This window comes from Anastrepha obliqua, chromosome 5, assembly GCF_027943255.1.
Source record: "Anastrepha obliqua isolate idAnaObli1 chromosome 5, idAnaObli1_1.0, whole genome shotgun sequence".
In the NCBI taxonomy this organism is placed as follows: domain Eukaryota; kingdom Metazoa; phylum Arthropoda; class Insecta; order Diptera; family Tephritidae; genus Anastrepha; species Anastrepha obliqua.
In genome coordinates this window covers 101,963,516-101,987,826 of record NC_072896.1, presented here as the reverse complement: position 1 = coordinate 101,987,826, position 24,311 = coordinate 101,963,516, and the positions used below count along the sequence as shown (strand labels likewise).

General features: G+C 40.3%; 1 protein-coding gene across 1 annotated transcript in view; it reads left to right on the top strand.

Moving 5' to 3' along the window:
* LOC129249186 (dynein axonemal heavy chain 7) overlaps nt 1–24,311 on the top strand; it is a 104,225-nt gene that overhangs the window by 30,345 nt on the left and 49,569 nt on the right. Inside the window, exons 11-26 of the mRNA XM_054888852.1 lie at nt 31–153; nt 243–396; nt 491–622; nt 689–1,165; nt 1,230–1,388; nt 1,456–1,983; nt 4,663–5,109; nt 5,180–5,293; nt 5,373–6,889; nt 6,942–7,728; nt 7,841–8,023; nt 8,089–8,435; nt 11,182–11,311; nt 11,382–11,987; nt 12,058–12,161; nt 12,225–12,590. Coding sequence (XP_054744827.1) covers nt 31–153; nt 243–396; nt 491–622; nt 689–1,165; nt 1,230–1,388; nt 1,456–1,983; nt 4,663–5,109; nt 5,180–5,293; nt 5,373–6,889; nt 6,942–7,728; nt 7,841–8,023; nt 8,089–8,435; nt 11,182–11,311; nt 11,382–11,987; nt 12,058–12,161; nt 12,225–12,590 — 6,174 coding nt within the window. The remainder of the gene's footprint in view (nt 1–30; nt 154–242; nt 397–490; nt 623–688; nt 1,166–1,229; nt 1,389–1,455; nt 1,984–4,662; nt 5,110–5,179; nt 5,294–5,372; nt 6,890–6,941; nt 7,729–7,840; nt 8,024–8,088; nt 8,436–11,181; nt 11,312–11,381; nt 11,988–12,057; nt 12,162–12,224; nt 12,591–24,311) is intronic.

The following is a 24,311-nucleotide window of genomic DNA, read 5'->3' as shown; positions in this document are numbered from 1 at the left end:
AAAATTATATTATTAATATTTCCAATACAGAGATTCTGGCACATTCAAGCTTTCTGCGGTGGACGACATACAGATTTTATTGGACGATCAGATCATCAAGACACAGACTATGAAAAGTTCTCCGTATATCAAACCTTTTGAGGAGGATATACTGTGAGTATAAAATGTGTGAATGATGTGTGAAAAAAAGAGAGTTGAGACAAAAAAAAACCACAAAACAAAAATTAAAACTTCATTTTCAGAAAGTGGGAAGCTAAGTTGATGTTGTTACAAGATATTTTAGATGAGTGGCTGCGTGTACAGGCGACATGGATGTATTTGGAACCGATCTTTTCTAGTCCGGATATTCAGCAACAAATGCCCGAGGAGGGGCGCCGATTTGCGGCTGTGGATAAGGTGTGTTGATATGTTTTGAGCAGACATTTTTTTAGAAACACTTTACGGCCTTAGTTTTGCAACACTCTTCGCTATTAACCCGTTTTATTTCTAGATTTGGAAAGAGCTCATGAAGCAAGTGAATGCGGACCCCCGCGTAATGGTTGTCGTGGAGATTGACAAAATGAATGAGAAGCTTAAGAAAGCTTATGCGCTCTTGGAGATCATACAGAAGGGACTTAATGCTGTATGTTTAAACCTCCAAAAGTATCACAATTATTCTTCTGTAAATATTTTTTGTCTCTAATTTTAGTACTTGGAAAAGAAACGTCTCTACTTCCCGCGCTTCTTCTTCCTCTCTAACGATGAACTACTTGAGATACTCTCGGAGACAAAGGATCCTACACGCGTACAACCACATTTGAAGAAGTGCTTTGAAGGTATTGCCACACTAAACTTCACAGAAGAGTTGGAGGTGACCGCAATGCGTTCATCGGAGCGTGAAGAAGTAGTGCTGGTCGATATAATTTCCACGGCCAAAGCACGTGGTCAGGTTGAGAAGTGGCTGCTGGAATTGGAGATTGCCATGAAGAAAAGTATACATTTGAAGATAAGCGAGTCATTCTACAGCTATCGAAAGATGGTGCGGGAAACATGGGTGCTCTCCTGGCCCGGCCAATGTGTGCAATCAATCTCACTCACCTACTGGACACTGGAGATTACCGAATGCTTTTTCTCCGATTCGCCTGTACAGAATTTGCGCAAATATTTAACGCTTTGTAAATCACAGGTGCGTCCATGTAAATAAATGTCTTTCTAATTTACAGTGTCTTCTGCAAATAAATCGCTTTCAGATCGCTAAAATCGTCGACTTGGTGCGTGGCCATTTAAATGCCCAGAATCGTATTACTTTAGGCGCATTGGTGGTGTTGGATGTGCATGCGCGTGATGTGCTGGCTGAGATCGTTGAGAAGGAAGTGTCAGATGCAAATGACTTCCAGTGGTTGTCCCAGGTAGGCCAAATTCTCACTGCATATTTGGAATTAATATAGAAAATACTGTAACTTTGTTTGTACACAGCTGCGGTATTATTGGGAAGAAAATAACCTGGATACGCGCATGATTAACAGTTCTCTCAAATATGGCTATGAATACTTGGGTAATACGACACGCCTGGTGGTCACACCACTCACAGATCGTTGCTATCGCACACTGTTCAGTGCGCTGAACTTGCATTTGGGTGGTGCTCCAGAGGGTCCCGCTGGTACTGGTAAAACAGAGACCACCAAAGATTTAGCCAAAGCTGTTGCTAAGCAATGTGTGGTCTTCAATTGTTCCGATGGATTGGATTACCTTGCTTTGGGCAAGTTCTTCAAGGGTTTGGCTTCGTGTGGCGCCTGGTCGTGCTTTGATGAATTCAATCGTATTGACTTGGAAGTGTTGTCGGTGGTGGCCCAACAGATTTTGACCATACAACGTGGCATCAATTCTGGCAGCCCAACGCTCGTGTTTGAGGGTACTACGCTAACATTAGATCCAACATGTGCGGTATTTATTACTATGAATCCCGGTTATGCAGGACGTTCTGAACTGCCGGATAATTTGAAGGTATGTAGCTACAGCTAGTGGACGTTTAGTAGACATATCCAAATCTCTTGATTAGATGAAATTTGTTTTTGCTTGGTTTTATACTTCAATCAAACAATGGCTTTTTGGGCCTGTCAAAATCATAAATATCGATAGGCGTAATTGCTTTCCTATATATCTACAATGAGAGCACCAGACGTCTTCACGATTGAACCAAATATATCAAGCAGAGGGAATCTAAAGACAATGCCGTATTGTGGCCCAAGTTGTGGCTATTGTAAATCCAGTGGTAAAACCATAACTCGTCGTTGATCAGCTCATATAATGTCTTTGAAATACCAGGAAACGAACTTCTTCGAGACGTAGGATTAGAAGAAGAGGAGTGTTAGCCTCATATGATAGACATGTGTGCGCTTAACCTGCTACAGTATTCGAAACGGCCACATACGCAGCTTAGGCGCGACAGCGGAACCTGCGATAGCTAGTGTTTGAACCCTGATAGCGACATTCACGAGATGAGAGGTAAAGTTGGCAATAGACTCTCGTCAAGTGTGGTCCCAAGGTTTGTCTGTTTTCTATATCTGCCCAGTGCGTGACATTTATTTTTTAAAGATAATCCCCTTTCAAATGTTGGCCGCAACTGTGCCATAATTCGGTCATCGGTAAACACCAATTTTGAATCACTCACTGGAGGGCTTCGGCCGGTATCTCGTGAATAACTTTAGGCTTCCAATGCCGAATCGAAGACGGTTTATCCACAAAGCATTTAAAATTTAAATAAAAATGCAAGGGTGTAATATCATACGATCTTGATGGCCAACCTACTGGCCCGAGAGATAAAATGCTCAGCGAAACGATGACGCAGTAAATCCATTGCTTTACGGGCTGTGTGGCAAAAAACGCCGTACGCCGTTTGTTTGAAACCAAATATTGTGGAGATTACGGGCTACGATTTCCAGCATTAATTTTAAATTACATTCACTGTTATAATGGCGCCCGCCTCGTCTTTGAAGAAATATAGGCCGATGATTCGTCCAGCCCATAGGGCACATAATGGATGTAATGGCTGGTTTTAAATGCCTTTGGGTTGCTCTTCAGCCCAAGTACAGAAATTTTGTTTATTAACGTAGCCATTAAGCCAAAAATGGGCCTCATCACTGAACGCCATAAGTTGACCTGAGCGCGGGATTAACACTTTTCACAGAGCGTCGACTTTCGTAATGCAATGGTACGATTTGTAAACCTTGTTTAGGTGTTAGTTTTTTCATGATGAAATGTCAATTAATTTTGAAAAAAATTATGTAAAGGGTTTTTCAATCGGCGCGGGTCAATTTTGGCGCCCTGTGGCAGCCATTTTGTTTTGGTGACATCTGTCAAATCTTTTGTTTATTATTCAGTTGTTTATGCCAAATCATCATGGCAAGTAACACGATTGAACAGCACGTTCAAATGATAAAACTTTATTATCAAAATGAGTGTTCATTAACGCAAACGTTGCGCGCATTGCGCCCATTTTTCAGTAGACGTGGTGGCCCTTCAAAGTCGACTCTTCAATGTTTGGTGGCCAAATTTGAGACGACCGGGTCAGTAAACAATCAGCCAACACCCGTACGTTCAAGGAACGCAAGATCAGCCGAGAACATTGCCGCGGACCGTGAAAGTGTACAGCAGCAGACGCGCATTTTTGGATAAATGGCAGAGTTAACAATCAAAATTGTCGTATATGGGACGACACCAATCCACACTAGGTTCACCAGGTGATAATGCATCCTCAAAAAGTTACCGTTTTGTGTGGCGGCGTCATTGGTCTGTACTTTTTTGAAAACGACGTTGGTGAGGCGGTCACCGTCAACAGCGAGCGATACACAAGGATGATAACCAATTTCTTACGGCCCATATTGAACCATATGGACCTAGACGACATGTGGTTCCAGAAGGCGGCGCTACGTGCCACACAGCAAACGCCTACCCGCCCTTATTGAAAAATCCTTTATTTAGTTTAACAGTAGTCGCGCGTAATCTGACAAAAAACCATATTGGAAAAAGTACCTCAAATCTGATCATCCTTTATAACATAAGTACGTAGTCGAAATCCAAAACTCTAACTCAGTTCCGTAAATTATTTAACGAGGTCGTTAAGCACTATTAGGATATTTTTACTGAAAATATTCATAGAATGCGCCTGGTAGCTTACTAAACCTCCTTATCGCGGTAAGATAAGAATCTCTCGAGCAGGCCGGCATAGCGGTCATGAAACACCAAACCTCTATAAATTTATTCTTCTTCTTTGAGCGTTTACAGTGGCAAATCTTCGTGTACATAAGAAAACTGTCCTAAACAAGTACTCGTTGATATTAAAAAATAGGTAACCTTTTAGGGATGTTGGTTCGATTTTTTTAGTACGAAGCCAATGTTCTTCATATCCATCCATTTAAGTTAGGAAATAATATTTATATGTATAACTTGTGCTTGCCTGACTCTGTCCGGTCTTAGCGAAAAATTAATTTGAGTGGACTTTGTTCCATTCCTCATAGTATAACTTAATGCTAGCTGACTCCCTTGACAAAGTAAGATTGGTGATATTTGTGACATTACTATGAATCCCATTCCAGGACTCACTCAATTAAATATACACACAAAATTCTCCCTTCAATTATATCTTCTACACACCTCAATAAAATCACTTTACTTTGCCTTTAGGCACTCTTCCGTTCCGTTGCCATGATGGTGCCCGATTATGCGCTTATCTCTGAGATTGAATTGTACTCCTATGGCTTCCTTACCGCCAAACCATTAAGCGTCAAAATCGTCGCCACATATCGCTTGTGTTCGGAGCAGTTGAGCACACAATGCCATTACGATTACGGCATGCGTGCTGTGAAATCTGTGCTGAAGGCAGCGGGTGCTCTGAAACTACGCTATCGTGACGAAAATGAAGACATACTAGTGTTGCGCTCCATTAAAGACGTTAATTTGCCGAAATTTCTCAATCAAGATGTCCCACTGTTTCAAGGCATCACATCTGATCTGTTTCCCGGCACAGTTTTGCCCGAGGCGGACTATGCGATATTTAACGAATGCACTCAAGCTGCGTGTGATAAGAATAATAAGCAGTGCACGGACTTCTTTTTGGAGAAAGTTCAACAGGTAAGTTGCCATTTAACTTATAAACCATATTCAAGTTATGGCTTGTTTTACGTGTGTGTATGGTGTGTAGCTGTATGAGATGATTTGCGTTCGTCATGGACTGATGATCGTCGGTTTGCCTTTTGGTGGCAAAACCACAACCTATCGCATATTGGCCGAGGCTTTGGAAGGCATGGAGAAGAAAGTTAGTACTAATGAGCTGCTTTCTTTTTCTTCTCACCTGGTATCATACTTTTTTGCTATACTTTCTTATACTATTATAGGATGGTAGCGAGAACCGCGCCATTTACTCCGTGATGAATCCCAAAGCAATCACAATGGGTCAACTTTATGGACAGTTCGATGCCGTGTCACATGAATGGAGCGACGGCGTACTTGCTGTAAATTATCGTCAATTTGCCATTTCTGATACACCCGATCGCAAGTGGTTGATCTTTGATGGGCCCGTCGATGCTATCTGGATTGAGAACATGAATACCGTGCTGGACGACAACAAAAAGCTTTGTCTTATGTCTGGTGAAATTATACAGCTTTCGCCAACTACAAATTTGATTTTCGAACCAATGGACTTGGAGGTCGCTTCGCCAGCCACAGTATCGCGTTGCGGCATGATATACATGGAACCCAGCTCTCTGGGTTGGGAACCGCTCGTCACCTCGTGGAAGAACAGTTTGCCGCCCTCCTTCCATGTCGTCAGCAAACAATTAATCACTGCGCTTGTAATGCGCTTTTGCCCACTACTGCTGTATATTGTGCGCAAGGGTGGTTTGTATGAAATCGCACCGACCTCTGATACGAATCTCATTGTTTCGATGATGAATCTTTTCGAGTGCTTCATCGATGATTTCAAGGATGATAAGTACGTAACAAATCTGTCTGATTTGGATTTCCGCGCTCAGATTGAAGGCGTCTTTATATTTTCGTGTATTTGGGCGCTTGGCGGCGCTTTGGATTCACGTAGCCGTGAGAAGTTCAATATAGTTTTTCGTGCGCTGATGGAGAAGAATTTTCCGGAAAATTTGTATCAGGATTTCGGTGTACCAGAAGAACTACGCGTACCGGTTCTCACCAAACCATTTATTTTTCCTATTCCGAAGGCAGGATCTGTATTCGATTATCGTTTCATTAAGGAAGGTAAAGGCAAGTGGAAGGCATGGCAGGACGATGTCACTAGCGCGCCACCAATACCACGAGATATACCTGTGAATCAAATACTTATTGTTACCAATGAAAGTGTGCGCGTTACGGCAGTTTTAGATCTGTTAGTGCGCCATGGCAAACCAATAATGTTGGTGGGTCCTACTGGTACCGGTAAAAGTTGCTATGCCTTGGACTATATGCTGAAGCGTATGGACGTCAATACATATAAGCCGTTGTTGATTAGCTTCTCGGCGCAAACGTCAGCGAATCAGACGCAAGATATTATTATGTCAAAACTGGATAAACGGCGCAAAGGTGTCTTTGGACCGCCATTGAATAAGAAGTTCCTCATATTTGTGGACGATGTGTCGATGCCATTGAAAGAAAACTATGGCGCACAACCTCCAATAGAGTTATTGCGCATGATGTTGGATCATTGGATGTGGTATGATCGCAAAAACATAGTGCCGATGAAGCTGATTGATATACAAATGATAACAGCGATGGGTCCACCGTCCACTGGCAATACGGTTACGCAACGTTTTCAGCGACACTTTAATGTGATTGCCATTGATGAGTTCAACAATGAGATTTTGAATACAATCTTCAGCAAGATAGTGCTCTGGCATCTGGATACACGGTAAGCGGCGTTAACTTTTATGCGCGCCCAACTAAACTTTTCTACTTTGCAGTGGTTTCTCGAAAGAATTTGATCCCTGCATCGATGAGATTGTCACTGCCACCCTGAACATCTACAATGAGGCGAAAATGAATTTACTACCCACGCCAGCTAAGTCGCATTATCTCTTCAACTTGCGAGACTTCTCGCGTGTTATACAGGGAGTTTTGTTGTCGGTGCCCGAAGCCACCGAGGATTTGGATTCCATGCGCCGTCTATGGGTACACGAAGTGATGCGTGTTTATGGCGATCGTTTGGTAGAGGATAGTGATCGTAGTTGGCTATTCGGTGCGATTTGCGATAAAATCAATCAGCATATGAACGGTTCACCTGAAAGTCTATTCGCGCGGCTCGTACCAAAGGGGAAAAAATTAACCGAGTCTGATCTGCGACGCTTAATCTACTGCGATTTTGCCAATCCGAAGGCAGACAATAAAAATTATATTGAGGTTTTGGATCTTGAAAATTTGCGCAATGTAGTGGAAGCGTACTTGGTTGAATATAATAATATGTCGAAAAAACCAATGAACCTAGTACTCTTCCGCTTTGCCATCGAACATTTGTCGAGAATATGTCGCATAATAAAGCAGCCACGTAGTCATGCTCTACTCATCGGAGTCGGCGGCTCCGGACGTCAGAGCTTAACTCGTTTGGCTTCGCATATATGCGACTATGAACTCTTTCAAGTTGAAATTACACGACTGTATGGACCGAGTGAGTGGCATGAAGATCTCAAGACCATTCTACGGAAAGTGGGTGCATCTGAGATGCATGCAGTATTCTTATTTACCGATGTACAGGTGGGAACCAGAAAAAAATAATATATTTTTGATAAAACTAAAATTGAAGAGACAAATTGAAAAAAACTAAAAAATTTTTACTCTCGCCATAAAAATAATTATTTCGCTGTAGATAAAAGACGAGTCCTTCCTTGAGGATGTCAACAATTTACTTAACTCTGGTGAAGTACCCAACTTGTTCAGCAACGAGGAGAAAATAGAAGTGGTAGAAAAGATGGCACAAATCGATAAACAGCGCGACAAAGCCATGCAGACTGACGGCAGTCCGGTGGCACTTTTTAATTTCTTCGTCACGGTAAACCATCGAATCAGATATCGGAGTATATTTTTTGCTTGACTTTCTATTTTTTTTTTCGTCAGACCTGTCGCGATCAACTCCACACTGTGCTCGCCATGTCTCCCATTGGTGATGCATTGCGCATGCGCATACGAAAGTTTCCTTCAATCGTCAATTGCTGCACGATCGATTGGTTCCAGCCGTGGCCGGAGGATGCATTATTGGCTGTGTCGACAAGATTCTTAGCCCGCGAAGATTTGTCGGATTTGGAGCGCAAGACAGCTATAGATATGTGCATGGAATTTCATACCTCAACGCAGGCTTTATCAGAAATATTTGCATTGCGCTTGAAACGTTATAACTATGTGACACCTACTTCGTATTTGGAATTAATTCAGACTTTTAAAGCCTTACTAAATCAGAAGAGAACGTAAGTGAGAGGCTTTAGCATCCATTGCAAAATAATGTTGAATTGAAAGGAGTACTTCCTCTGCGGTTTTTTTTACATCGATTAAGACCTTAATACTACAGTAGACTCTGCTTAGCTGTCCAACCTTCTTGATACCATAGAGCCCCATTAATAGTGCTCCGTTTGGAGATTTTCTGACAGGAGACTATTCCAGCAAGAAGTTGTAGTCCAAGTGTAGAGTTGTCTTTCTACTTCACTTTCACTTCTTCTTCTTGATTGGCGCGATAACCGCCTACGCGATTTTAGTCGATTTAAACACAGCGCGCCAGTCATTTATTTCTCCTGCTAACTGGCGCCAATTAGAAACACCAAGTGAAGTCAAGTTTCTCTCCACCTGATCTTTCCAACGCAGAGAAGGCCTTCCTCTTCCTCTGCTACCAGCAGCTGGTATCGCATCGAATACTTTCAGAGCCGGAGCATTTGTATCCATTCGGACGACATGACCCATCTAACGAAGCCGCTGGAACTTTATTCGCTGCACTGTGTCATATGCTGATACAGCTCATTGTTCCATCGCCTACAATACTCGCCGTCGTCAACGTGCAAATGTTCAAAAGTCTTCGGCAGAATCTTTCTCTCAAACTCTCCAAGGGACTCCTTATGGGATGTTGTCTTCGCCCAAGCTTGTGCGCCGGATGAGGGCTCTGTAGGGGTCTTTATAAAACAGAAGGTAATATATATATTTTTTCTTCTGTTTGAATACCTTGTGGAATCTCTATACTTTGGTTGTTATGGAGGGTATGCATGAGTAGAAAGAGACCTACAGCTTCGTTCAATAATGACGGATGAGGTTGATCGTCAACTTTGATAGCTAGCAGCAGTTTGACCACCTTCCATCCTTCTGCATCGTGAATGGAGTGGTCGTGCGCTTAGTAAGCGAGAGTGTGAGGTTCCTTGAGAAAGTGTGGAGAATCGAGCTGTTTATCTTGAACATAAGCCAATAAAATCAATGTACTTAATGGGCATAGGAGCACATAAATTTTACGTAACCGTTTTCTCGAGCCCACCAAGAGACGCTGATTTAAAAAAGGGATAACTCTACAGAATTTTTATGTGCATAAACTTTAATGTGTCTAAATTCGAAAAAATCTTTAAATGCCAGAGTTCTATTCAAGATCATTAATCACTTTATTGTATTCAGAGCTGGTCATTAATGAAGTAAATTACCTGGCAAAAGTGGTAAGCCATATTCTGCATTCTAGTAGATATGGGCACATGCACAGAGTACATATTCTATATCGATGAAGTCGTCCTTCGTGCCATCTTAGAGTTTATTTAATTCTCCAAGACTCATCTTAGTGAGCTGTCGACTCAAAATATTAATTGATTGAATTTTCTCATAAGACAATCGGCCCCAAATGAACCAATAGATGAAGCAATTTAAACTGATGGTATTTTTCGATGTTATTTAAACAGGTGCACAGAGGTTGCATCATATCGGCGTAGATGTCACAGAAAGATGTCGTGTGTCTCCGATATATTGAATATCTGGTCTGAGGGAGATTCCAGACTTAAATCTGAAATATGAATATCCGATCAGCTCATTTATGGCAGTCGTCGATCTGTAGCAAAATGCATTCATTGGGAGCCTAGATGCAGCCTTGAGTAGACGGATATAAATTCAATCGTTTGTATTCGGCATAAGACTTGATATATACGTATTACCAGCTCTTTGCATCCGCTTTTGGCTTGCCCATAGAGCTCCGTAAGAAGCCTTTTTCTTGGAATAGTTCAGCTGGTAATATGTCAGCGTTTATTTTGCGAAGTGCAAGCACCAAGGTAGACGGGCTATCAACGGTCCATATGCCGGTTCACAGAAGCTGCAGACAGTGGTCAGCTTTAAGCCGAATACATCGGAGTGCTCCTATCAGGCTTCATTTTGTAACATCAGCTCGCTCCCAAACGGGTATTTCCCATTCGTTTGCTTCTGCAACCAGTTCAATCGTCTTTCGGGCTTAGTCAAATCGTCGAAACCTTCACTTGTGTTGGCCGATCTAAAACAATGATCATGATCTAGTAAAACAGATATCAACATCCACGTTTCCCTTGAGGAAAAATATTGTGTAGATACGTTCTGGTATTACGTTAGAATTTAGTGTCAAATAGACAACGGCTGGGAAAAATAACGTTGAATGATGCCATGATCTCTCTGCTGGGCGATCTTTTCCGCGAAGAATTGCGTTGCAAAGCTTAAATGCTTTGCCACCAGCTTAATTTATTCCAGTTTTTAGTTTTGGAAATAACTTTTCGTTTGTTTTTGAAACTAAACCTGCCGTTCGGACGGATTCCACCTCCACAAGACAAGGCTGATAGATTTGCAGGTTTGCTATTTAGTTACGGTGAAAAAGAAAATTGTGAGGGGAACTTTGGAAGCCACGTCACTTGGGCAGCCCGAATTCTGCATGATCATTTTGCAAGCATTCACACACAAGTCCAATCAGTCGTTGCTCAGACGGCAACGAAGCGTAATTGGTCGATTTTTTCGTACCTATGTATATCATCAATACAATCTAAGTTTTTTTTAAACACACCTCAAATGACGCCAGCCCATCAGCTGATTCTGTCAAATTCGCTCAGAGCCGAAGAATGGTTTTGTTAAAGAGCTCACCTTTCAAATCTTTTCACCATGCCTTGTAGGCCAACATCTGCGAAAACTCTGCCAGTTTTTAATACTCACTCGTATAACTTAACTTTATCTATTTGGCAGAGCTATTATGACCAATAAAAATCGTTACTTGACTGGTATATCCCAACTGGATATAGCGGCACAGCAAGTGGGCGTAATGCAAGAAGAGCTCCAGGCCTTGGAACCCAAACTCAAGCAAGCGTCAGAAATTGTAAGCAAATCTTAGAAATCATATTTTCTCACACCCTGATTCATCGGATGATATTCCTCCGCTTTCCTAGGTCGCTGTACAAGTGGCGAAAGTAACGGCCGATAGCAAGATCGCCGCGGAGCAGCGTGAATTGGTGAAGGAGGACGAAAAGGTCGCCACCGAACAAGCAGCTAAAGCACAAGCGATCAAGGATGAATGCGATGCAAAATTGAGCGAAGCGCTGCCCATATTAAATGCAGCTTTAGCTGCGTTAAATACATTGACCACAGCCGATATTGCAGTTGTCAAAACCATGAAGAGTCCTCCGATTGGAGTGCGCATTGTCATGGAAGCTGTTTGTATTCTAAAAGAAGTGAAACCGGACAAGGTACCAAATCCTTCAGGCCTAGGCACAATCGAAGACTACTGGGGCCCTTCGAAACGTGTGCTGAGTGATATCAAATTCCTGGATAGCTTGATTAACTTCGACAAGGATAATATACCACCAGCCGTAATGCAAAAGTTGTCACAACGTGTACTGAGCAACGAAGCTTTCGATCCGGATAAAGTCAAATCGGCATCCACAGCATGCGAGGGTTTGTGCCGTTGGGTCATTGCTTTGACTAAATACGATGTGGTGGCGAAAGTGGTGGCGCCGAAGAAAATCGCATTGGCTGCAGCCGAAGCAGAGTATAACGTAGGTTCACTTCACAAATTCTGAAATTAATAGAACTTCAAGGTTTTACCATTTACCATTTGAAATACAGGGTGCTATGAAATTGCTTAATGAGAAGTTGGCGCAATTGGCGCGCGTCGAAGCCAGCCTGGCGGCTATACAAAAGAAATTGGACGAAGAGTTGGCGCAATATGCGTAGGTTTCATACTCGAAATATTAACACAAACAAAAGAATTAACAATTTGAATGAACAATTAGTATACTTCAAGGCCAGCACGAGGCATGCACCAAAAAGTTGCAACGTGCCCAAGAATTGATTTCCGGTTTGGGTGGCGAGCGTACGCGTTGGCTGGAAACGGCTAGGAATTTGGGTCGCGTATATAACTCTTTAACTGGCGATGTTTTGATATCTTCTGGTGTTGTTGCTTACTTGGGTCCCTTCACGATTGACTATCGTGTTGGGCAGATTCGTAAATGGGTGAATAAGGTGGCCTCCTATGGAGTGGTATGCAGTGCTGATTTCTCCCTGGCAGTTTGTCTCGGCGAAGCGGTGGAGATACGCGAATGGAATATTTGCGGTTTGCCAACAGATGCGTTTTCGGTGGAGAGTGCCATCATTTTGAAGTGAGTACAATTAAGAAAAATTTTATACTCTAAGGCATAAATGCAAAAAGATTTAATTGCTAGGCTGCTATTTTAAAATTAGTCAATGGCCGTGGCCTTTTTTTCTATTACCCCTATTTTCCAACTAAAAAAGGAAAAATAGCTTAAAGTGGATATATGAGATAATTTTAATTAAATGTAAATCTAATTTCGATGGCTAGGCATGACGTAGTCCAGTTTAAAATAATACTTGGCATGAAAACATGATACCTAAATTTTTTATGGTGCATATTTGGTCACTGTGCCCTTGACAGTTCACGTAAAACGCTGCACGGTACACATATATTTCCACCTGAACGAAAGTAAGAGTCTAACTTTTCATTTTTGAGTGTATTTCTATGTCCTTAAGTATACACCTACGTTCAAAATAATGGAAGCGCAACAAATTACCAAGTTTTAAATTTTCTGTAAATTTTTTCTTAATTTTTTTTATGCTTTATAAGACAAAAGCCAGATAAATCAAAGTTTCAAACTTTGTTCAAAAAATATAAAAATTTCAAAAAAAACAAAAACAAAAAAAATTATCGAAATCTCCAAATTTTTATTCGCAATTTCCAGAATAAGTATAGCGCATCCTACAACAAAAATCAAATAAATCAAAGTTCCAAACTTTGTACAAAATTTATAAAAATTTAACAAATTCAAAAAAAAAAAAAATAAAATCTTCAACTTTTTATCAGAATTCTTAGAAAAGGTATAGTACATCCTACAACAAAAACAAAAATAAAAATCAAAGTTCCAAACTTTGTTCAAAATTTATAAAAGTTTAACAAATTACAAATAAAAACTAATCAAAATTTCCGATGGCCATGCAATTGTATAGTCTATTCAACATAGTCCTGGAACAAAGGGCTTCAATAAATAAACAAAATTTAATTTATTTGAAGCTAGCAAATCTGCACGAATAGCCTGCTTTCTCTGCTTCTGCATCAATCTATCGCCTCTAGGTGTTGGCTGGTCTCCCGCATCTGCGACTCCCTTGGGAATTCCAATCCAACGAACAAAAGCTGCGTCGATGTCAGCCGGGGGCTTACGCAATGTATGGCTGATCCACTTCCATTTGCGACGTCGTACTTCGAGGAGGATGGGTATTTGTTTAGTACTCACCCATAGGTCAGTGCTACTTATAGCTTTAGGCCAGAATATCCACAAGATTTTGCGTAGACAACGATTAAAAACGTTTGCAAGTCGCACGTGCTCAGGTTCCACGTCTCACAACCATATAGGACCACCATTTTACGCCGTCGAAAATCCGCATCTTCGTACTTCAGGATATGTGCGCCGATCTTCATCTTGCATACTAAAGGCAGAACATCCTTTTGATACGCGGTAGCGAATGCCTACTCCTGATCCGCCATTTTTTGTGATAATGCTGCCGAATTCATTTACTACTTAAAGTGTTGAACGCTTTCTCGAAATCGATGAAGCAAATATATGGAAGACAGCGCCATTCCACTGACTGCTCAACAATCATTCTCAGGGTGCTTAGGTGGTCTACGCATGAGCGACGTGGACGAAAGCTTTGGCTTGTTCATTGCGTAAATTCTATATCAGTGAGATGGATAGCCGTTTATAAATTATGTGGGCTGTAATTTTGTTTATCATGCTGAGCAACGTTACCCTTCTCCAATTTTTGCACTCGGATAAATTACCTTGTTTTGGGAGAAGAGTAATTACACCTTCTTTCAGCTCTGATGGTATCGTTCCGGAGAACGAAACCTCTCTTATTAATGACGTTAGGAGTCCCCCGCTCATCCGAGGATCTGTTTGGATTAGTTCTGGGCTGATGTTATCTGAACCGGGAGCTTTGTTATTTTTTACGATCCGATGGCATTGGTTATTGCGCACTCATTAGGACAGGTGGTGGGTATATCCCGTCTTAGATGGTAGCGTTGGCAGCCACACAATTGGAAAGGTTGTGAAGGTGTAGCTGAGGGTAATTTCCCAGATACTGACTTTTGTGTCTATTGATGCCATCAACTCTCGAGCTTCGTCTTTTAGCGGTGGTTTTAAATTCGGTGCTCGTGACTTGACATAACACATGGGCTGAAAAGTCCTGGGCCTAACACAAAGATGGCACTAGTTTTATTGTATTTACTTCTTTTTCAGTTAGTAGGTACTAACCTTAGAAAGACAGTTGTTAAAATTTCATGATATTCTATTCATTAGTTCGTGAGTTATTGTGCTAAAAGTGACGCTACTTTTGTTATTTTCAAAACGATGGATCAACAAAAATTTCGTGTTTTTATTTTACACTGCTTCTTGATAGGAAAAAATACCGTTCAAGCGAAACAATGGCTCGAAAAGTGTTATGGGGACTCCGCTCTATTAGAAACTACAATAAAACGATGGTTTGCTGACTTCAAAGGTTGTCGTAGAGAAACCAATGATGCACAACGCAGTGGGTGTCGAAATGAAGTGGTAACACCAGAGACCACCAAAAAATCAACGAAATCGTTTTGAATGATTGAAAAGTGAAGTTGTGTGAGTTAGCTGACATCACAAATATAATATATCGAAAGAACGTGTTAGCTTTATATTGCATGAGCATTTGACTATGAGAAAGCTCTATTTAAAATGGGTGCCACATTTGCTCACTATTGACCAAAAACAAGAACGTGTTGATGATTCTCAGCAGTGCCAAAACTACATGAATTGAATTTTGAATTGCTCCCACACAGCTGTTCGCAGACCTAAAAAAATGCTGGGCGGTAGGAAATTGTTTCGAATGAAGAGGTTATAATTGAGGCCTATGGCATATTGAGGCAAAAGATAATTCGTTCTGGTATTGAAATGTTAGAGTGGCACTGGAATGATTGCGCAGTTCTTGGTGGAAATGACGTTGATGAATAAAGCTAATTTTCAACACAAAAAAAAAACGTGTTTTCTTTGTTAGGTCCGGGACTTTTCAGCCTATGTGTTATTGCATGACAGTTGAGTTCGCGCGTACGATATGTCTCTGCCTGTGCTTTGCTCGCTAGGATGAAGGTCCAGGGAAAGCATAGGGAAATTTCAAAAAAAAAAAAAAATTTTATTGATTTATTTTCAAAAATTCGTCTTATATTTTTTAAAGTTTTCTAAAAAATAATGTTTTCTAAATGTTTTGTAAAAATTTCCCGAAACTCAGAGAAAAAACATACGGAGATATCTGATTTTGACCAGAGTAGTCTAGCTGGAGAAATCTGAAACATAGGAAATTGTAAACGAGTTGTATGGATTTATTTTTGAAGCATGGAATTTTGGTGTTATAAAGGGTGTTTTTTTAGAGGTTAGGTTTTCAAGATGAAATAAAACGTATATAATTTAATGTTATGGCCAAGAATTTAGCTTTATTATAAAGATAAGGGTTTGCCATTATGTTTTAAAAATGATTTCGGGCAAGTGGGCGCCGCGGCTGACTCGAATAAATTCCAGCCGAGAGGCCTAATTTTCGACCACTTTTTGCAGCAATTGGGGCCGTATGTCAGCAATAACGCGCCGAATATTCTCTTCCAAGACATCAATCGTCTCGGGCTTATCTGCGTAGACAAGCGCCTTCACATAGCCCCACAAGAAATAGTCCAGCGGTGTTATATCGCACGATCTTGGAGGCCACGCCACAGGTTCACGGCGCGAGATAATGCGCTCACCAAAAGTTTCCTTCAATAAATCGATTGTTGCGTTGGCTGTATGGCATGTAGCGCCGTCTTGTTAGAACCAAAGGTCGTCCACATCAACATCGTCCAATTCAGGCACGAAAAAGTCATTAATCATGGCTCTATAGCGCTCTCCATTGACTGTAACATTATGGCCGGCCTCATTTTTAAAGATTTATGGACCAATGATTCCCTCTGCCCATAGAGCACACCAAACAGTGACTTTTTGAGGATGTAACGGCGTCTCAGCAATGACTTGTGGATTATGTTCACTCCAAATGCGACAATTTTGCTTATTGACATACACATTCAACCAAAAGTGAGCTTCATCGCTGAACAAAATTTTCTTGTGATGCGTCGCGCGAACCGAACCATTATTTTCGTAATAAATTTGCACGATTTGCAAACGTTGTTCAGGCGTAAGTCTATTCATTATGAAATGGCAAACCAAACTGAGCATAAATCAAGTGACAGCTGTCAAAAAGACCATCTACGAAAAAAGTAGTGCCAACTTGAAAACCTAACCTCTAAAAAAACACCCTTTACTTTCTTTTAAAGCTTAATGCTTTTAATTGTTGTGACAAAATTTCAAGGAAATCAGAGAAACATTTACGGCGATATCTGACTTTAAAAGCAAAAGAAGCTTTAAATTTTAAATTTTTCTAAAGCACAACATTTCTTAAATACATACTATACAACAACTTCAAGGACATCAGAGGAAAACTTACGCAGATATCTGGCTTTAAGCACAGTAGTCTAGTTAGGGAAACCTGAAACGAACGAAGCTTTAAATGAGTTTTATGGATTTATTATATTTTCATCATCGAAATTTGGATTTTTACATTTTTCTAAATTTTAATACTTCTTAAATGTTGTGCCAAAATTTCAAGCAAATCAAAAATAAGCTTACGGAGATGTCTGAATTTAAACGAAGTAGTCTAGACGAGGAAACTTGAAGTAAAGGAAGCTCGAAATAAGTTTTATAGATTTATTTTTAAAACAACGAATTTCGGTTGTTTAAGAAGATACATTTTTCCATTCTTGTTAATTATTAGTTTGCATGTCAGAAGAAAAATCGCCCATAGATTTTGGAAGAAAATGAACAATCGTTAGATGCTAATTTTAAAAATGCGCATGTATACATAAGTATGTGTGTGCTTTCATACGTTTTTTAAGAATTAAGTTTTCTTATAATTAAATTTGCTTTAGCCTGAGGCTAAAATATTGCGTGTAAGAAATCTAGAAAATTGGTAGGAAATAAAAGCAAAGAACTCTTAAGAGAAAATCATAAAAGTCCGGAGTAGCTAAGAGGCAAATTGCTAACTCATACGCACACACATACAACTCATACGCACACACATTACACCTTCGCAGTGAAATATGAGGTATTTCATTAAACTTCTTATGGCCCTACTATAATATAATATAATATTATATTTTAATGCTTCCTTTCTTACCATTTTCATTTCGGGATATGAATGAGAAGACTAATGCGTGCGTTAAATAAAAACGCTTTAATCTAGCGAGACGCATTAATCAATTTGTTTTTGCTTCTACACGGGTAGGTACACAATAAATATGCTACTGTACAAAACATTCACTACATAAGTGCATACATACATACATACATACAGACACACTTACTCATAGTAAATGAATGTCCAATTCCATGTGCAATGTGTGTCACGCTTATTTAGCCTTTCCTACAGCCGCTCAAAGCGCAATGTAGAATCGTTGATGCTGCTGAACTGAACTGTGTTGCTGCCTAGTCGATTTCCACCTTACCTTTTGGGATTATAGGGGGAAATACGGAATATACTTGTACAATGTACATACATGTAGCAGATGCGTCGTCGCGCAGAAGTAACATGCAAAATGTGCCATAGGCAATGTGCCTGTGTATTGTACACAACCAGTTATAGGATCTAAATATGCCCTACGTACATACTTTCATTTGCAAGTAAGACCACGCATGCATGAGTACATATGGACTCGAATTAATATTACATATGCCAGCAACCCCCACCAATAAGCCTGGCGGCAGCATCCGCACGCAGTGACAGCCGCCGAACAGAAGGGCTGATGTAGCCTAATATGCGTGAACTTTTGTATTTTATGTTTTGTAATTAGAAAACGTTGGGCAGGAGAAAGCGGACTTACGATATTTTGTAATTATTGGAATAACTGTATAACCTCCTAGTATGCATATAAACATAACAGTAAATACATACAGTTAGTGTAGACATGTATGTGCATATTTTGGTAAATACATTTCGCCATTCAAAATGTGCAAATGTAGAGCAAAAAGTGCCATTTGGGAAATGTACTCTGAAAAATGCCGAAAATAATGGACTATGAATAAGTTCGTGCGGTTTTTTTTCGAAATTTGAAACTTTATTGACGTAAAATGGTTACAAATTTAATATTCAAAGTATTGTCCATCGCTTACTACTACTTTTTCCCATCTTTCTGGCAATTCACGGATTCCCTTTGTGAAAAATTCGGTCGGTTTTGCCGCAATCCACGAATCGATCCATTTTTTGACTTCATCGTAATTACGGAAGTGCTGGTCAGCCAGGCCATGTTGCATCGATCGGAAGAGATAGTAATCGGATGGCGCAAGGTCTGGACTATACGGCGGGTGGGGTAGGACATCCCATTTGAGCGTTTCTAAGTATGTTTTGACCACTTGTGCAACATATGGCCGAGCATTGTCATGTTGCAAAATAACTTTGTCGTGTCTATCGGCGTATTGCGGCCGTTTTTCTCGCAGTGCTCGGCTCAAACGCATCAATTGTCGTCGGTAGACATCCCCCGTAATCGTTTCATTCGGTTTCAGTAGCTCATAATACACAACACCCAGCTGGTCCTACCAGATACACAGCATAACCTTCAGACCATGAATATTCTGCGCCGACGTCGATGTTGAAGCATGGCCAGGGTATCCATACGTTGCCCGACGTTTTGGATTGTCGTAATGGACCCACTTTTCATCGCCAGTCACAATTCGATGCAAAAAACCCTTTCTTTTGTGCCGTTGAAGCAGTTGTTCGCATGCCATAAAACGGCGTTCAACGTCTCTTGGCTTCAATTCATACGGCACCCAATGGCCTACCTTTCGGATCATTCCCATGGCTTTTAAACGTTTGGAAATGGTTGATTGATCAACTCCCAAAGTTTTTGCAACCTCTTCTTGCGTTTGAGCCGGATCTTGATCGAGCAATTCCTCCAATTCGGTATCCATGAACTTTGGCGGCGCACCCTCGCGTTCTTCGTCTTCCAAGCCAAAATCACCACTTTTAAAGCGTGCAAACCACTTCTGGCACGTTCGCTCAGCTAGAGCATGCTCACCATAAACTTCCACCAAGATACGATGACTTTCGGCTGCTTTTTTCTTCATATTAAAGAATTCCCCGCAAAAACACATTATTTGGCACGAAATTCGACATTTTCAAGTGTGGTAAAAATATTGTTGTTTACGCTTCAAATAAAAAACTTATACTGACGTTTGTGCCTTACGACAGTAGCTCTCCAATGAATGTTTGGAAATGTGGATCGATGGAATAATAATCAAATTACGCCATCTGTTGTAAAACCGCACGAACTTATTCATAGTCCTATTAATATAAGTAAAAACAAATACTCGCTGACATTACTTTGATTCAATAATAAGGAAATAGTAAGTAGAGAAAGTGTAGAAAAATATAATTTACTGGGTATAGAGTGCACTCATGGTCAAAATAATCATTACACCATATATTGACCGATTTTGATTACTTTCCTCTCTGTTTTTAATTTTCTTTATTTTCTTATAAAAGTATAGTTCATTCTGCAACAAATATCATAAAAATCAAAGTATAAAACTTTGTATGAGATTTACGAAAATTTAACAAAATTTCATCAAAATTTCAAACTTCTTAATCAGGTAGGTAGGTAGGTGAAATGGTTGAAGTGTCAGTCTGGCACTCCACAAGTAGCACTAAAGCGCCGTTTTGATACCATTATGAGACCTTTAGCCCTTTATCAGAACTTAAGCAACAAATTTGGGTACGCCATTTTAAAGCCCTTTAAATTCTAGTATAATCCAAGTTTGAAGTGGTACAAAAATCGCGATGATGTTTGATAATTTTTTTTCCTGACCGCGTATGTTGAGAAAATACCCAACACCGTTAATTAAAAATTAATGGAAATAAAAAAACGGGAAAGCGAAAATATGGTTTAATTATTATTTTGATCATGAGTGTATGTCTGCGTATGGTGCTCATGGTGCTTACAGTTACCAACGGAAACGCAGGCCCGTGTCATGGTGCTCACACTAACCAACGTAAACGTACGCTCATATCAGCTGAGACGATGAAAGTAATGAGAGCGCCATGCAAATGAATTCTTACCACCCTTCCGTTTCGTAGTAACGTAGATCGGTATTTCATCGTGTTAGTTGATACAAGCATACGGGCATACATTTACGTTGGTGAGTATGAGCACTATCAGCTGACACGATGAAAGTAATGAGAGCGCCATGTAAATGAATTCTCACCACCCTTTCGTTCTGTAGTATCGTAGATTTTATCATAGGATTTTGGATAGTTCCGTAGAATCGTGTCAGCTGATTGCTCGCTCACCCCACAGTGTTGCCGAACAGTACATTTCGAAATCATTTACAAAATAAACTTAGAAAAATTTTAATTTTTATTAAAATAACTTAAAAACAATGTTGAATAATATTAATTATAGATAAATAAACTTTGCATTTGGTGGCTTTTGGCTCTGGTTTATTAAACCATGAAAAATTGTAATTGATAACGCGGATGTATGTAAAACTGTGTATGAAAAAATATCAATGGCAACATTGTGTCGATACAAGCAAACACAAATACACACAAACCCATGTATTGTGTAAATATGTAACTAAAAGAACGCAGTTGTTTTCTACGGGATAAGTTTTGTCCAATTTTGTGCTTATTTGATGCCCTCGATAAACTATTTGGTCTGCATCTGTCCTGCACTCTCCATCCAGTGAAAAAAAATATAGGTAGCTCTTGGAGTTCTCTCCTTAGTATAGTAGTTCTCTTCAGGTATAGGAGCCTATTTGATGCTCTCCTGGAAGAAAGGATGAACTATTTAGTCTGCGTCTGTTCTGCACTCTCCTTACAAAAATGTAGATAGCTCTTAGAGAAGCTAGATCGGTGCTTTCCTTTTCAACCTTAAAAAGACACGCAATGGTGGCATTGAAGTAGAGACCAGTTTATTTGGATGTGATTGAATACGATCTCGATATTTGCTGCTTACATTTTTTATTTCTTCTTTTATTAAAGGAATTTTAAATCCCGATTAATTTGGGCATTCGTCACGTACCACAGAATGGTATCTGGGTGCGTAGTCATTGGCAGAATTTCCAAGTTTAAATTTCATGTTGTGCCCACAATTGGATTCCATAAGTCCAGACTGGGTTGAGCGCAGATTTGTAAAGGATAAGCTTGCCCAATGCCCCTCGAGAGGCAATGGCAAACCTCCGAATGTATTTCTGCCATGAAAAAGCTCTTCATAAAAAATATCTGCCGTTCGGAGTCGGCTTAAAACTGTAGGTCCCTCCATTTGTGGAACAACATCAAGACGTACACCACAAATAGGAGGAGGAGCTCGGCCAAACACTCAAAAAGGGTGTACGCGCCAAATATATATAAAAAGAGAGTCCATTGAGAGGGAAGATTTACGGTTTAACAGCCAATACTTGTTTTGAATTATTAATCCTACGGCTTTCCTTTTGGCAAAGATATGCGTTTTTGTTAATCCAAATGAATGCCTAGGTATTTGGCAATATTACATTGGGGTATCGAGGTAAGGCTTAAGTTGATTTGTGGTTCTCGTCGTGACAAAGGTTAGATGTGAAGTTTCATTTTCGTTCTCTTACAAACGTCAGCTCCAGAGCCATTTGAAGATTTTATTTATGCCGATTTGAAGCGTAGAAGATGCTTCGGTGGGTTCTGCTGCTGTCGTGATAATGGCAGTGTCATCGGCAAAAGGACCGGTTAGAACACGACTTGTGGATTGAACCTAATATGTTACCTTGTGGGAACGCAGTCTGGGAAAGCTTGTTCAGGGATATGTCCAGGAAAACTGCTGAACAAATTTGTTTTTGGCCGAGCGCTGTTTGCATTTTTTCGACAAGTCTATGGACCTGTTTTCCGACAGGCTAATCATCTACCCTGTCAGAAATCAAATAGATTACTAGATTAACGAAGCAAGACAAGCCTTGTCGAGGCCCTATGCTCCCGAGAGGAGTGAACAAGGAAAAAAGGACTTGCACAATTGTCGAATGCTGTTTCCTGAAACTGAAGGCTATGAAGTAGCGTCTAGTTTCGCTGGTTAAGTCGCTTGTTAGTTCAGCTTTCATGTCTCTTGGTACCCAACCCCACAAAACAGTATTGCTTGCTCTCAGGGTATTGAGGACAGAGAATCATTCCTCAATGAGTTTTGATGTTCTTATAAGAGGGTGCGTGGAATTATAAGAACGTCATGGCAAAGTTTTCCCCTAATTTTTTCACTTCAATCTGCGCAGGTTTGTATTCTCTGATTCTTTACTAATCGTTTAAATCCATAACGTAATAGATTAACAGGTTAATTGTTGAACAAAATTGTACCATTAAAAAAAAGTAACACAAGCGGAATATAAAATAAAGTTTTCTCAACTTAATGCCAAGCTTCGACAGAACCTCCATATTCGTAATGAGTCTTATTTACATATAGGGTTTTTCAGTAAGAGCGCTGCAACTTTTTTTTTTGAATAAAACACAAACGGTTTGACTTTTTTAACTAATTTTTTTTTATTATCGAGTTTGAACATATACATTTAAGTATGAAATTCGATTTCTTTTGCATGACCACCGCGTGCACGTTTTACGAAGTCCAATCGTTGAACCCAATTTTCGACCACTCTTTTGCATAAATCGGCCGAAATTCCAGCAATTTCGCGTTCAATATTGGCTCTGAGCTCACAAATCGTCGCCGGCTTGTTACTGTAGACCGTAAAATGGCCGTAATGCTCTTAAAGTAGCAGCAACAGAACGATTATTTTCATAAAAAATTTGCACGATTTACAATCGTTGCTCAAGTGTGTAGCGTTCCATGATGAAATGTATACTAATGAAGTTTACAAATGACAAGCGAAAAATAAAAAATATTGCGTCGTTCGCCCTCCCTATCGGAAAAAAGTTGAAGCGCACCTATTGAATAACCCTATATTTGCATACGACTTTCACGCAAAATCAAACTTTAGAGACATCATTGAACTGTGACAGCTGTCAAAACAAAGCGCTGCCGATCTTTAAAGTCCCTGTACAGGTATTAAATCACTGTGACTAAAGGTGAAAGGCGATTTCGCATATAAATTTTACACTTCCAAATCTATTTCCCTCATCATTATCATCATCATTTAGCGTTGTAATCTGCGGTGGGCTGTAGCTTTCTCTACGATATTCCTCCAGGCCTCTCCGTCTCTTACTAGATATTTCCAGTTGGTTACTTGGAGCTTAAAGCTGCAAATAATAAACTGAAACGAAGCAAAGTGGCAGGTGATGACGAGATCCCGGCTGAACTTTTCCTCATCGATACAGACGTTAATGCGTCGATTCTACATCCGCCCATCGCTGCAGCCTGGGAGAGCGAAAACTTTTCGACGACTTGGACGAAAGGCATTGTGATCGGGGAGGCATCACGTTGCTCATCACTATTTATAAATAGTCGCAACTATTATTTTGGACAGACTTCAAACCAGTCGAAAAGTCATTACGCGATGAACAAGCAGGCTTCCTTCCCCGCCGGAGTTGCGTAGATAAAGCGAATACTCTGAGGATAATTATTGAACAATCTTTAGAATGGAACACCCCACTTTAGATGGTGTTCATTGATTTCCAGAAGGCTTTTGATACCGCTTAGTCTGAGGACATCTTCTTGAGTATCTCTCAAAGAATCTGAGAGATTCTTCTTCGGGTGCTGTCATGGACCAGACTTCTGAGCCAGATGTAGCAATGGGCCTCCAAAATGCAAG